The 12,653-nt window shown below is 33.0% G+C and overlaps 1 protein-coding gene across 1 annotated transcript; it reads left to right on the forward strand.

The window, feature by feature from the left end:
- The first annotated feature begins 6,761 nt into the window (after nt 1–6,761).
- LOC119616513 (larval cuticle protein A2B) lies at nt 6,762–8,136 on the forward strand. Its single transcript, XM_037972909.1, has 2 exons — nt 6,762–7,059; nt 7,159–8,136. The coding sequence occupies exons 1-2, from the start codon at nt 7,048–7,050 to the stop codon at nt 7,573–7,575; spliced, it is 429 nt and encodes a 142-aa protein (XP_037828837.1). The 5' UTR covers nt 6,762–7,047; the 3' UTR covers nt 7,576–8,136.
- The last annotated feature ends 4,517 nt before the right edge of the window (nt 8,137–12,653 follow it).

A 12,653-nucleotide genomic window follows, 5' to 3' on the forward strand; every position in this document is an offset into this window, starting at 1 on the left:
AGAATAAGCTAGAATTACATAGTTCCTTATGTTCAACAGAAGTGTTCTACTTTTTCCATTTTTTACATTAAAGAAATAAAGTAAATCAGACGACTAGATCTAAAGTTATAATCTTTTAAACTGTTAAAAAACAGTTAAGTCCTGTTTTATTAATTAAATTTAAACATAAACGTCTATTTTTTCAAATTAAAATAGATTTTGTTATTTATAATGAAAAACCGGTTAACCGGTTTTTTCTGGATTTGAAAAATGTCAACCGGTTTTTTTCAAATGTCAACTATTCGAACTATTCGAAAACCGGTTTTTGGAAAATGTCGAATAATCGATCACCCTAATGTCGGTACATTAGTCAAATGTTCTTTGCATTATTATACCCATCATCAAAAAAGAAATATTGGTCATAGACCTACAAAAGTATATAATTATGTATGTACCCAACAAAAAAAGTGAAGAAAAAGAAGTAGAATTTTCACCACAAATAACAACTTGAAGTACTTCCAATTTTGGTGAAAAACCTATGAATTTTACATTAGCGTGTCATTGGAGGAATGTTGTTCATTTTTGACAACTATGAACTACATCTATTCATAGAAGTATTATTCATAGAAGTAATAAAAAACCGATATTTGGATGTCAAAAATAAATCGAATTCGTTCAATGACATGCTTATGTTAATTTCATTGGCTTTTCACCAAAGTTTGATGTACTTCGAATATGTTATTTGTAGTGATTTTTGTACATCTGGGTTTTCATTTGTAAGGAAATATTTGGTTTATAAAAGCGAAAAATATATAATCGCATTTTTAGATGTGATTAAGATGTCGTTTGTAAAGTATGACATCAATTATTTTTTGCTGGGTATGTATGCATGTATACATACATATATACTGCGTCCTTAATAATCCATAGACGACCTAGCCATGTCTGTCTTTCCGAATGGAGAGATTTATAGAGTTGAAGTGTTCCACAAATATTTCCTACTACAATACTAAATTCTATGAGAATCGGTCCAAAATTCAACATTAGCAACTTTTATAGGCACCTACCCAAGTTCCACCCAAGAGATGGATCGGTAACTGACCATACCCCCAATAAAAAGATCCCTTTAGAAAATTAGATACAAACAAGTTTTATATGACTGAAATTGCTCTGCAAAATTTTACGAGGATCGGTCCAATCTATAAATGAAAATTACTAGATTAAAAATACGAGTACAGCGCTGAAAATCGACATAAAAAACTTTATATTAACATAATTCTTTTTCTGAATTTGATGAGAATTGGTCTATAACTGACCCTAGCCCCTATATAAGGTCCATACAGTAAAGGATTTTTCTTATTTAAAATAAGTGTGTTTCTTATTTAAGAATACGAGTGTAGTTATGAAATTCGACGTAAAGTAGTTCTATTCAAAACAAAGTATCGGTACATTTTTGACTCCACCCCCATATAAGGTCCGTTTCAGAAAATTACTTTTACGCTCATGCCTGAATTAAAATACGAGTTTATGGTTATAAAAATTGGACTAAATGCGAATGTCGTAAATATATGTATAGAACTGAATTACAAAATAACGATCGTTTTACATTTCTTCACTTATCCAAGAACTTAAACTAGCAACTTTCGCCTAAACATGCAAAATATTATTAAAATTGTATTACGACCGATATACGGTCTAGATAACATTAGAATTTGAAAAAAACCTACATATCTCAATGTTTTTAATGTAAAAAATAAAATAAAGAACCCACATCTTCTATGTCTGATCACTTTGTGTGAACAAACAAACAAGTAAGATAATATTTATAAATGTTTATGACAGGCAGTGTGTTTGGCACGAGACAAATTCTAAATTGCGCCATCAACTTAAGAAAATAAATCAAATTGAGGTGTCTATAATTTTGTCATTTAAAAACATAAATTTTATGACCATTTTGCAGAAATAAAGAGCTAGCAAATTAACAAAAAAAAAAAATAAATAAAAAATGTAACGAACTAACAGTAATGACAAATTACTGTCAATTACGATGTCATGAACGGACACACAGAGACCAATAGACAGACACAACAGTCAGTGGCGATGCTAGTTACTTGTTAACCCTAGAATCATTTACATGATGTTGAACTGTGGCTGTCTGGTTAATCTGGACTACAAAAAAAAAATACTCAGAACGCAAACACATTTTGTGACACACTAAAATACCTCGTACAGACAACTAGATAAAGACACAAATAATTTAATAAATATACATATATGTATGTATATACAAACATACATACATATATACTATATGTATGTGTGCTTTTAATCGGCAATAATTTTGTAATTGCAATAAAAACGAAATTATAACAGATCTACAAAATTATAAATGCAAATAGTATTTATAAACGTATAAAACTTATGTTTAAATATTTTATACTGCAATAAGTAGGTACATTTTAGCAGGCTTTAACAGTGGTGGATTACTTAGTTGGTACTTTTTTGGTACCTTTTATACATATATACGAAAATATCACTTTAAAATAGATAGACATTTTTATACAAGGACTAGCTATACCCAGTGTGCTTTGCTACCCTCCCTAACTCTAACTACTCTAACAGTTTCCCAAATATACGAATTTTTATATTTAATTCATATGAGAGGTGCCAAACTCCTATCAAAAGACCGCCAAATTATTAGCCAAATATTCATATGAAAATCAGAGTTCTTCGTGCAGAATTTAAGATTCTAGATCTAATAGTTTCCCAGATATACAAATGTTTGTACTTAATTCATATGGAAGGTGGGTGACAGGCCCCCTAATAAAAGAACGCCCATTTTTCTCCCAAATGTTTAAATGAATGTTAAAATTCTTCTAGGCAGCATCCTCATGGGTTCATATGGATATCAAAGTTGTCTATACACTATTTGAGGATTGTAGCTCTTGCAGTTTCAGAGATATGCGTCTTTTAATATATATTTTGTATGTGGGCGTGGTAAAAAGTAGCCTAGAGTTCCTTTCAGATATACAGGAATAGACTGTAGATTCAAAGTAATCTATATCTCAATATCATCATCTCATTGGAAATTCTGTACTGCAATGTGGTAAAGTTTACTGATCCTGTACATGGCCCCAGAAAGGCCACTGTAATCATAAATAGATTCAAGAATTTTATAAATGCTGTAGTTTTGGAACCACCTTACTCTGGTTTGTTGGATATAGTTGGGAATTTCGAAATACTGATACCAGATAGAAGATTATAGGTTAGGTTCAAAGAGTAGCCGCTCAAATGATCAGCTCACTTGGGTCCATTTAATTTATGATTTTTATGTACTAAGTATTACTCGCTGCTTTCAGAGTTAAACTAATTGGCTTCGTTGACAAAATGTTCACTTATACGAGATATCTCATCTATACCTGTTAGGAAGGGAGTAACAAAGTGAACTGTCTCATTTTCCTTATAACAGCATATGCAGTAATCATTTCAATGAATCTGTTTTGGACTTTTTCATACAATTAATTTTGAACGAATGACTTATAATTTGTAAGAAAAATAGCAAGCATTACTTAGATTCCTCCGACCCCTTTATCTCGCCCTTTATCTCCTGGCTAAAACCACAGGCATTCAGTGTTGTTGGATTGCCATTAATTCGGCATGAATCAGTTTAATTATAGTTGAACACTGTTTCGGATTCACTCCTTAGCCAACCGTATTCTTGCAGATATAAATAGCCACATTGCCTTTTTTTCCGGCTCATATTATTCAGATTCCAGTGGATTGTATTTGGCGTGATCCATGTAGTTTTTAATCTGATAATATTTAGTAGAATAAATTGCACAAAGTTTTCTATTTTATCGTCTCCTTATGAAAAGAACCCATTCCGTTTGCAGTGGATTTACACAGAATTGGCAGGAAACGCTCCATTTACTGAATAAATTAAGCAGAAAAGACGCAATACTAATTGGTATATAGTCCTTTGGTATGCGATGCTTTCCCTGCTTTTGGAATAAAAACAGCGTTATATCTCATCTTGGGAATATGTAAAGCCCTTAGGTATGACTTATTGTTCGAAAATAACTCAGTTCTCTGAAGATCTACGAGAATTAATCCATCTGGACCAGGTGTTTGGTAAAAGCCGAAACTGTTTAGGGCGCAATTAATTATTTCTCTGTTTATAATAACAGAGCTGGGATATACCCTTCCATTATTAACAAACTGACAGCTGACATATCGGGAAGTGATTATCTAGCAAGATAATTCCTACTATTCATGGTCCAACTACCACTTGATTTTTGGCATGTAACTCTGTACAGTTGGCAGAATTTTCAATGCCGATTGGTCTTGTAGAATCTTTTTACATTTCGTGCCGTGGGCTTTCGTGCCGTTCTCTATACGCATTCCTATTACTGTTTTTAAAATGATTCATATTATTCACAGGTTGACCTATTATTTGACATCTTTGTCAAAATGAACACCATACGACACAATTTCCTATCGTATGCAATATCAGGATATCAGAAGCCCGTGTTAAAATGTAATCTATAAAATCGTTTGGAATAATTATGGAGTCAGATTAAAAGATTTTCCAACAGCAAGAAGGCAACTAGGGCGATATTTGCTGTTAAGGTTAAATTTAATACCTAAAGCCCCTTCACACGAGCACACAAGTAATATGATCTGTCAAAATTTTGTGTAGAAGAGAACGGATGGGATCGTCTAAACGCAATATGTAATGAAACCATCACACATTGAGAGAAAATACGGATGGAAAATTTGACAGTCGTATGGCTCTCTTCATTTTTTGAAATGATTCAAAAAATAAGAAAGTCGCATTAGATCAGGGATGTATTTTTATGTAAATACATACAAAAAAAGTGAAACAGCTTTTCCATCTTACTTTGTTATTGTTTTATACCAATCGTGTAAACACAAAAAATATAAATCATACGACTTTTATTCTCTTTTTTGTCATACGGATGGAATTTCATTTTACTTTTTCATTAGACTTGTCGTACGTAAAGTGTGACCGTGTGAAGGGCCCTTAATGGAACTGCACCCACCAAAAAAAACTTCTAAAAAGCGAAAAAGAAGTATAATTTACTCCATGGAAGTACTGAAAAAGTCCTGAAGAAGTTATGATTTTAACACGGGCTTGTCATAGGAGGGATGTACTTTTTATTTGATTCCAATTTCACTACTTCTGAAGTCATTCTTAGGAAGTAATTGTTTGCTCTTTTTTTGGAAGTATTCTGAGTGGGCATACAGGATTACGGGTCAATTATACGAAATTGAGCAAACTAAGTGCCTCAAATATAGATCATTGCAATTTCCATGATTTCGTCGAAATTAGATCAATATATCTTTAAAGCGATATTACATATCTTAGGAATAATGATTGGGAAATTTTCATGAATTACATGCAGAAAACCGAGTCTCAGAATATCGGATAGATGACTTTCATAAATGTGGGCACAACAGGAACGATATGTCTTAGGTTCTTATATAAAATACATTCACCTTTCAACATAAACTAACTATTTGTATCGACTCTAACCATTCTTTGGTATCCCACAAGGATGCGCCAGAGAAAGATGCTAATCATAGATGGAATCGAAATTTTCTTGCAACTGGGAAGCTATAAAAGGGCTTAGATAGACATATCGCTTAACCACGCTATCAAAGGGTAAAACCCAAAATCTGTTATTCACAAAAATGATCTTCGAATACTAATAGGATTACTCACGGGACACTGTGGTCTCAGATATCACTAATTCATCCTAGGAAACGCCTTATAGAATTTAAATAGATTTTTGGCTGCCAGGAAGAAACCTTTGAACTGTGTAATTGTCCCACAGTAAGGACTTGTTGAGCAAGAATCATGGCTGCTGCTTTACTATCCCCGAAGAATATATGCAACTTCTCAATAATCAAATCCGTTATATTCATGCAGTGAATTGAACCTGTTAAGGTAAACCAAATGCTGCAAAAAAATATCCAAAATAAGGTCGTAGTACTCTAACTATTTTGGACTATTCATATTATTAAACCATTTGGTCAAAAAAGTACTCTAGAATTTTAGCATGTGGTACCATTTTGTGTCTTCCATCCCAGTTATTTAAGTAGATAATTGAAGTTTGTTACTTAAATTGAAACGTATGTATGTGTTTGTGTTAACCAAATTTAGAGTATGTAAACTGTTCAATCAATGCAAATGTGGTCTATGGCTAGAGGTTCTACCAGTATCATGTGGTAAGATTGCGTTGAAGACAAGAAATTACAAAAAAAAATTGTCTATTTCTTAAACCAGTGTCACAAATTAGAGTAGAATTGCATCAGATGCCATCCACTAACATCAAAATTTTATTTATTTATTTCGTTATTAATACACGCGTGTTGCACAAATATACATACAAACACAGTAACACTTATTTCGATACAAATGAACTCACGCGCTAACTGGCTCCAATGGTTGCATGCCGCACTACATTGCTATGCTGCTCCACCAGGTGTATATTTTGTGGTAATAAGATGCATAAATTTATGAATACAATTTTAAGTTCTGCATGTTGTATGAGAGAGCATGCGAAGGGGTGACTACTAGGAGATACGAGTACTATACATGCTCTTGTATGTGATTTTAAGCAAATCGTATTTAAATATTTCTTATCAAACTACTTGTTGCCACCAATACGATTTACATATAGACTTACTTCTAACATACGTAGAGCTAACAAAATTGGTCTAAATCAAATTTAAATTGAAAAATTAAACGAAAAAAAAAAGTTTTAAACAGTTTGCCGAACGAACGCCTTCTTCATTTCTACCACAAACGATGTTTTTGGGGTTGAAGCCATCTACAAATCAAACTAATTTTATTTCACTTCGCTAGTAAATTTGTGACGAATTCGACTATATAAACGTGTACAGGATTTGAATTTAATTATAAACATTTAAACACTTGTTCTGTCAACACATTCAGTGACAAACAATCCTAAAGGACTCAAATAGATAAATTCAATTTTGTGATTTAATATTTTTGTAAAATCAAACATACAACTAATTAAAATGGCTTTAAAGGTAATAATAAAGTTTAGGTCCTTCAGACTTAAATAAATGTGATTTAAATTCCCATTTAAAATTTCTCATTTAATAAATCGTTTTTTTTTTTCTTAACAGATTGTTATCTGCCTAATGGCTATTGCCCATATTGCTATCGGTGTTGAAGTTAAAGATGAACCCGACTATGGACCAGTTGCCTATGAATTCCATTACTCCGTCCACGATCCCCATACCGGTGATATCAAGAGTCACAAGGAAACACGTAAAGATGACAAAGTTGAGGGTAGCTACGAATTGATTGACTCCGATGGTTATCGTCGTTTGGTTAAATACAAGGCTGATGATCATATTGGTTTCGAAGCCATCGTTTTGCGGGAACCTACCGATATTAAGATTCCTATTCCAGAACCTAAAAAAGTAGAAGCAGCACCTGTAGTACATTATGCCTCAAAGCCAGCGCTGAAGGCAGTACATGCTCCCGATTATGGCACTTTTGTTTCATATACAGGATCCTCACACAATTACAAATATTAAAAACAAGTGTCAATAGCAAAAAGAAGAGGAATAAGACAACAAACAAGCTACCAAAATCTAGTAAATTGAATGGAATTGATAAAATGACAAATAATTAGATAAGGATTATATTAAAATATTCTAACTTACCTAAGATAAATTCATTCATTCAAACTCAATCACACAACTTAAGTATACTTTTTCTTTTTATTATCATTAATACTTTAATACGCCATACCCTTTATCCATCCATTTGTGCCTCCCTCTTAGTTTATTTGTTTCCATCCTTCTCTTTTTATTCCCACAATCATTTTTCATCACCGTATTAGTAAAATATGTACTTAAACATCCCACTATTAGCCCATTCTTGATCACTGACAAATCCTATGAAAAGTACACTGTGAATAATGCAATTTACATTATATTAAATAGTAAATTTTTTCTACTTGTATGAATGTAAAAAAATATTAAATTTAGATTTTATTAAATAAGAAACAAAAAATATTTGTAAATATAAAAATAAAAAAAATATACAATGGAACTGCATGGTATAATGTGCATTCTTCTATATATGAATATAAACATTTTGGTCTTTCTTTGCTGACAATAGCATAGTAGAGGGTAGTCATTCGAATAAAAGCTATCGAATGATTACCCCATCGTTAAGAAGTAGTACACAATTTTTAATCGCATTAGAAAAATTGCAATGATTATTATTTAGTTAAGTTATAATTACCTAATTATAACAAAATTTAGAAATAAACAAACCTATGAATTCAATAAAAATATAAATATTACTAACCAAATAGTTTGTACAATTATGGCACTAAGTGACAGAAGTCAAATGCTTTACCACAACATTTGGCTAAGGTTGAGCTAGAGGCGAACCATTAACACCCTTTTTAACCTTGCAAAGATCACGCAATGGCAATTTTTGCACATGGCTTTGTCGGACCATGTACAAGCACTGTGCTGGAGTACTTGATCTAAGTAAACTCTAAACATCGCTGCCCCATTGTGTAACTTTTGAGATGCAAAAACACTTCCGTTTGCAACCACGCAGCTGGATTGGCCTCTATTGATACGGCAATAGGACGTAGAAACTTATTCGGAGAACCGAAATACGAATCTATCAAATAAGACCAGTTCTTAACACACTGTATTAAGTTCGTCCGCCTCTCACGGGCATGTTTCCTTGATGATAGACCGTATCTTGGTGTATTGCAATCCCGGGATAAATACCAATACCTCTAGTCTGTCGGGCGATGAACAAATGTGTCCTCAGCCTTTCCTTGAAATGATTTGACATGAGGTGGAACCAGACTACCACATAATCTCGTACTACGGTGGCTGTGGTTTAAATCCAAATTCTCGGGAAGGGGTGCTTGGTTAAAAGATTGATGCATGGTGAAATATAATTTTCAGGATAAGCAAGGCTGTGGATTAATAAAACATTTGATTTGAGCTGATAGTGCAAAGGCTGGGTATGTGTTGGTGTGCGATGTACCAGCAGATACTTGTATCTATTGGATGAGAGGGATTCTAAGTTGTATTTGAGGTGTTGTCGTATGAAGGTTTGAAGGATGTTTGGCGAAACTGAGTGAGATGTTTAGGAAGTTGTTAACACCACAATATTGGCGGAGTTGTTAGCACCTTAATCATTAATTTAACGATGATTTTCCTTCATAGTTGAGTGTGTTGCTCAACTTATATTATAGATCTGTGTTTCGAACTACCAAATACGTGCCTGGGTACTGTTGCCGAATCAACAGCCATCTCAGTAGATTGCTCCGACCTTGTGGGAGTTTGATTGAGCTTGACTCATGATATCTGTCATTCCTCAATGGGATTGCTATGGTAAGAGATTAGATAGTTCGAGTACTTGAGCAAAGTATCTGTACATGGACCATCAAAACCATGTACAAAAATTGCCACCTGCGTGTAAGATACACAAAGGGGAGTTGGTGAGTCGTCCAAGAATCTCACACTGTGGTTGAAACAGACTACCGTGAAATAAGGCCGATATAGCCGGTGTTCAAGTATAACACTTTGACATCTTGTGGTTAGGTATAAACAGAGTTAACCCTGAACATACCCAGACAAGGGATGGAATTTTCATGACGTCATCTCAATAAGATTTAACCCTTCAGAGTGGTGACTATGGGACTAAGCGTTGGGAATGAATCGGTGTTAAATGAATACGATAAAGAATGAATAAATATGTACATACATATGTCGGTTGTTTTCTCTATGAATATGTCGGAGAGATGAGAAAGATGCTAGGTTGAATGGTGATGGATGTACGGAATCTTGTCGAGATGACGTCATGAAAATTCCCTGACAAGGGTCAGGGTATGTTCAGGACTAACTCTGTTTATACCGGACTTATCATAAGATGTCCAGTGCTTCCCTTGAACACCTACTATGTCTTCCTTATTTCACGGTGGTCTTTTCCATACAGGCTGAGGTTATTTGACGACCACCGCCCCATTGTGTTACTTTCACGCTGGAGAAAATTTTTGTACATGGTTCTCCGGGTCCATGTACAAGCACTTTGCTTAAGTACTCGAGCTATATAATAGAGTAGCCCCTTTGAGGAATAACAGGTGTCTTGAGACCAGCCCAATACAACCCCCACAAGGAAAAGGCAATCATTAGTTTAGAGCGTACTGATGCTATGTTCACCCCAGTGCATTCCCTAACCTCTTAAAGGTTCGCACTGCTGAAATGGCTTTTTTATTTCAACAACAGCACCTAGGGACGTAGTTGATGGACTGAAGTACGAATTCATATTTAATTGACAAGACTTATTTTAGTGCCCATTACTGAATGCATGAATAAGCAAAAGTTTTCGAAGAAATACCGTTTCATTTGATAACTATTTAACTATCATACAGTTAAAGACTCACGCTTGTATTTATAAAAAAATCTTATTTTGCTTTTAATGCACTCAATAGTTAAAGCACACTTTAGCCTTAAAAACCATTAATAAAATTGTGATATTCATAAACAAATAATAAACGTGTATTAACTATTGTGCTGATTTATGTTTAAGTTGGCAGCACTGTACAATATGGCTGTCATTTTATGTGTTAGTGTTGCGTACAATTAGGATAAAATATTCGTTGATTCGGTTTTCTTAATTTCATATTTTTGTTTATAATAGATTTTTGACAATAAAAACAAACTTTTAAGAAAAATAAATATATATATGGCTTTAATAAATGTCTATTTAGTTCAGATGTATAAATATAACATATAATTTCTAATTATTATTAAAAGTATCCGAATAACGGATATTTTGCGACAAAATATACATCACTATGACATATTTTCTTATTTTTACTTATTTTCCTTGTAATTTTTGATAAATTTTTGCAAAAATTGATAAATTTCTTTGATATTTGACTAATTTTAATGCCGGCGAATATATTTTGCATTAGTATAACACTAATCAATATAATTTACATGGTTAATTACTTTATGGCATTACATATATTTAACCAACAAACTTTGAAAAAGCCAAATCAAATGATTTTGTCCATCATTTAGTTGACAGACGGGCATTTCCAAATTGCCTAAAAAAAGTGCTGGACAATTGGAATATTGTCAAATATTCATGCATTAATCCAATAATGCCTAGATTTGAGTTTTTTCCTCAAAATATAATCGTTTAAAAATTTTCTGGGATTTTATTTACAAATTTGTAAACGTTAAAATTAGAATTTTTAGATTTTATTTTAAAAGAAACCATAATTACTTTTCGCAATCAACCTAAAATTACCGTAAAAATCTTTATCTGAGAAAAAAATTGTTAAAAATCAAGTTATTGTTGGCTTAAAGAAGGGTCGAGCCTACAATAAAATTCTTCTAATTGTCAATGGTTTATTGAAGGTGTTTTAAGCTATTTCACGTTTATAAATACGATTTTCCTGAATTTTGCCTAAAATTGTTTAATAAACCTAAAATAAGTTTTTATAAATACAGCCGTCAGTATGTAGAGCCGATTTTATTACACACCTTAAAAAGACAAAATGACACATATATATACCGCCAACAATATTTTAAATATAGAGTATTTCACAGTCATTATATATGATCTACACCATTTTTAAGATTTATTTAATAGTCACGACTGAATATGATGTTCTTCATCAATGATTTATAAATGCATGCATTCTCGACGACAAAAAAAGAAGAACAGTGTAAACATTTTTGTTGAACCAGACAAAACCTCATGGCTATAAAACCGGAAAAAACACACGCTTCAAATTTAGAAGTCTTTACCCAGTGCTCAAGTTAAAAACAAACAATCAATTCCGCATTCAACACCAAAGAAAAACAAAAACAAAGAAGAATGAAATTAAAATTTATATCTCAATATTTAACAAGAATTGTAATTGCATTAGCAGTTTTAAATACGAAATTAATAGTAAGTCAGGTCCATCATGCGCCGCTAACAGCACAACATTTGCAACAACATCATTCGTATCATCGGTATTATCACAATCATCAGCAAACTGAGGAAGGTAACTTGCAAAGGGACGAAGAAGCAGAAATTCCTCAACACAACAGCTACTCTGAGAGAAGGAAGACTAACGATCACTACAGCAGCCACCACCACCATGGTCAACTTCATTTTAATCACCTACATTTAAGGGAGTTAGCAGAATCGGCCAAAGATCCTAAAAATTTAAGAAATGGTATTTATCATGATGGTGCCATTACTTACGATTTGGGTTTGCCAAATTATGAAATCTTAAATCCACATGATCCACCGGAAATCATTACACCCGATCACCCGCACTACGAAGAGCAACTGAATCACATCAAAAAGACCAACAATTTCACAATTGAAGATTTTGGTGTAACTCCAATGCCAGACAGTGAAACTATATCAGAAACCACATCTTTCGCAAATGACTCCACTACCGATTCTACTACTATTACCACAACCGACATGCCAGAAACAACATCAACCAGTAAACGATTTTCATCAACCACAACAAAAGCAACAACAACAACTACAGCATCTCCAATGAAAAAATTTAAAAGCATTAAAAGTGATATTGAAAAGCATTTAAGTAAAACCAAAGAAA

This window comes from Lucilia sericata, unplaced genomic scaffold (genome assembly GCF_015586225.1).
Source record: "Lucilia sericata isolate MDLA Ls3-8-SP2 unplaced genomic scaffold, ASM1558622v1 Contig000077F_arrow, whole genome shotgun sequence".
Lineage (NCBI taxonomy): Eukaryota > Metazoa > Arthropoda > Insecta > Diptera > Calliphoridae > Lucilia > Lucilia sericata.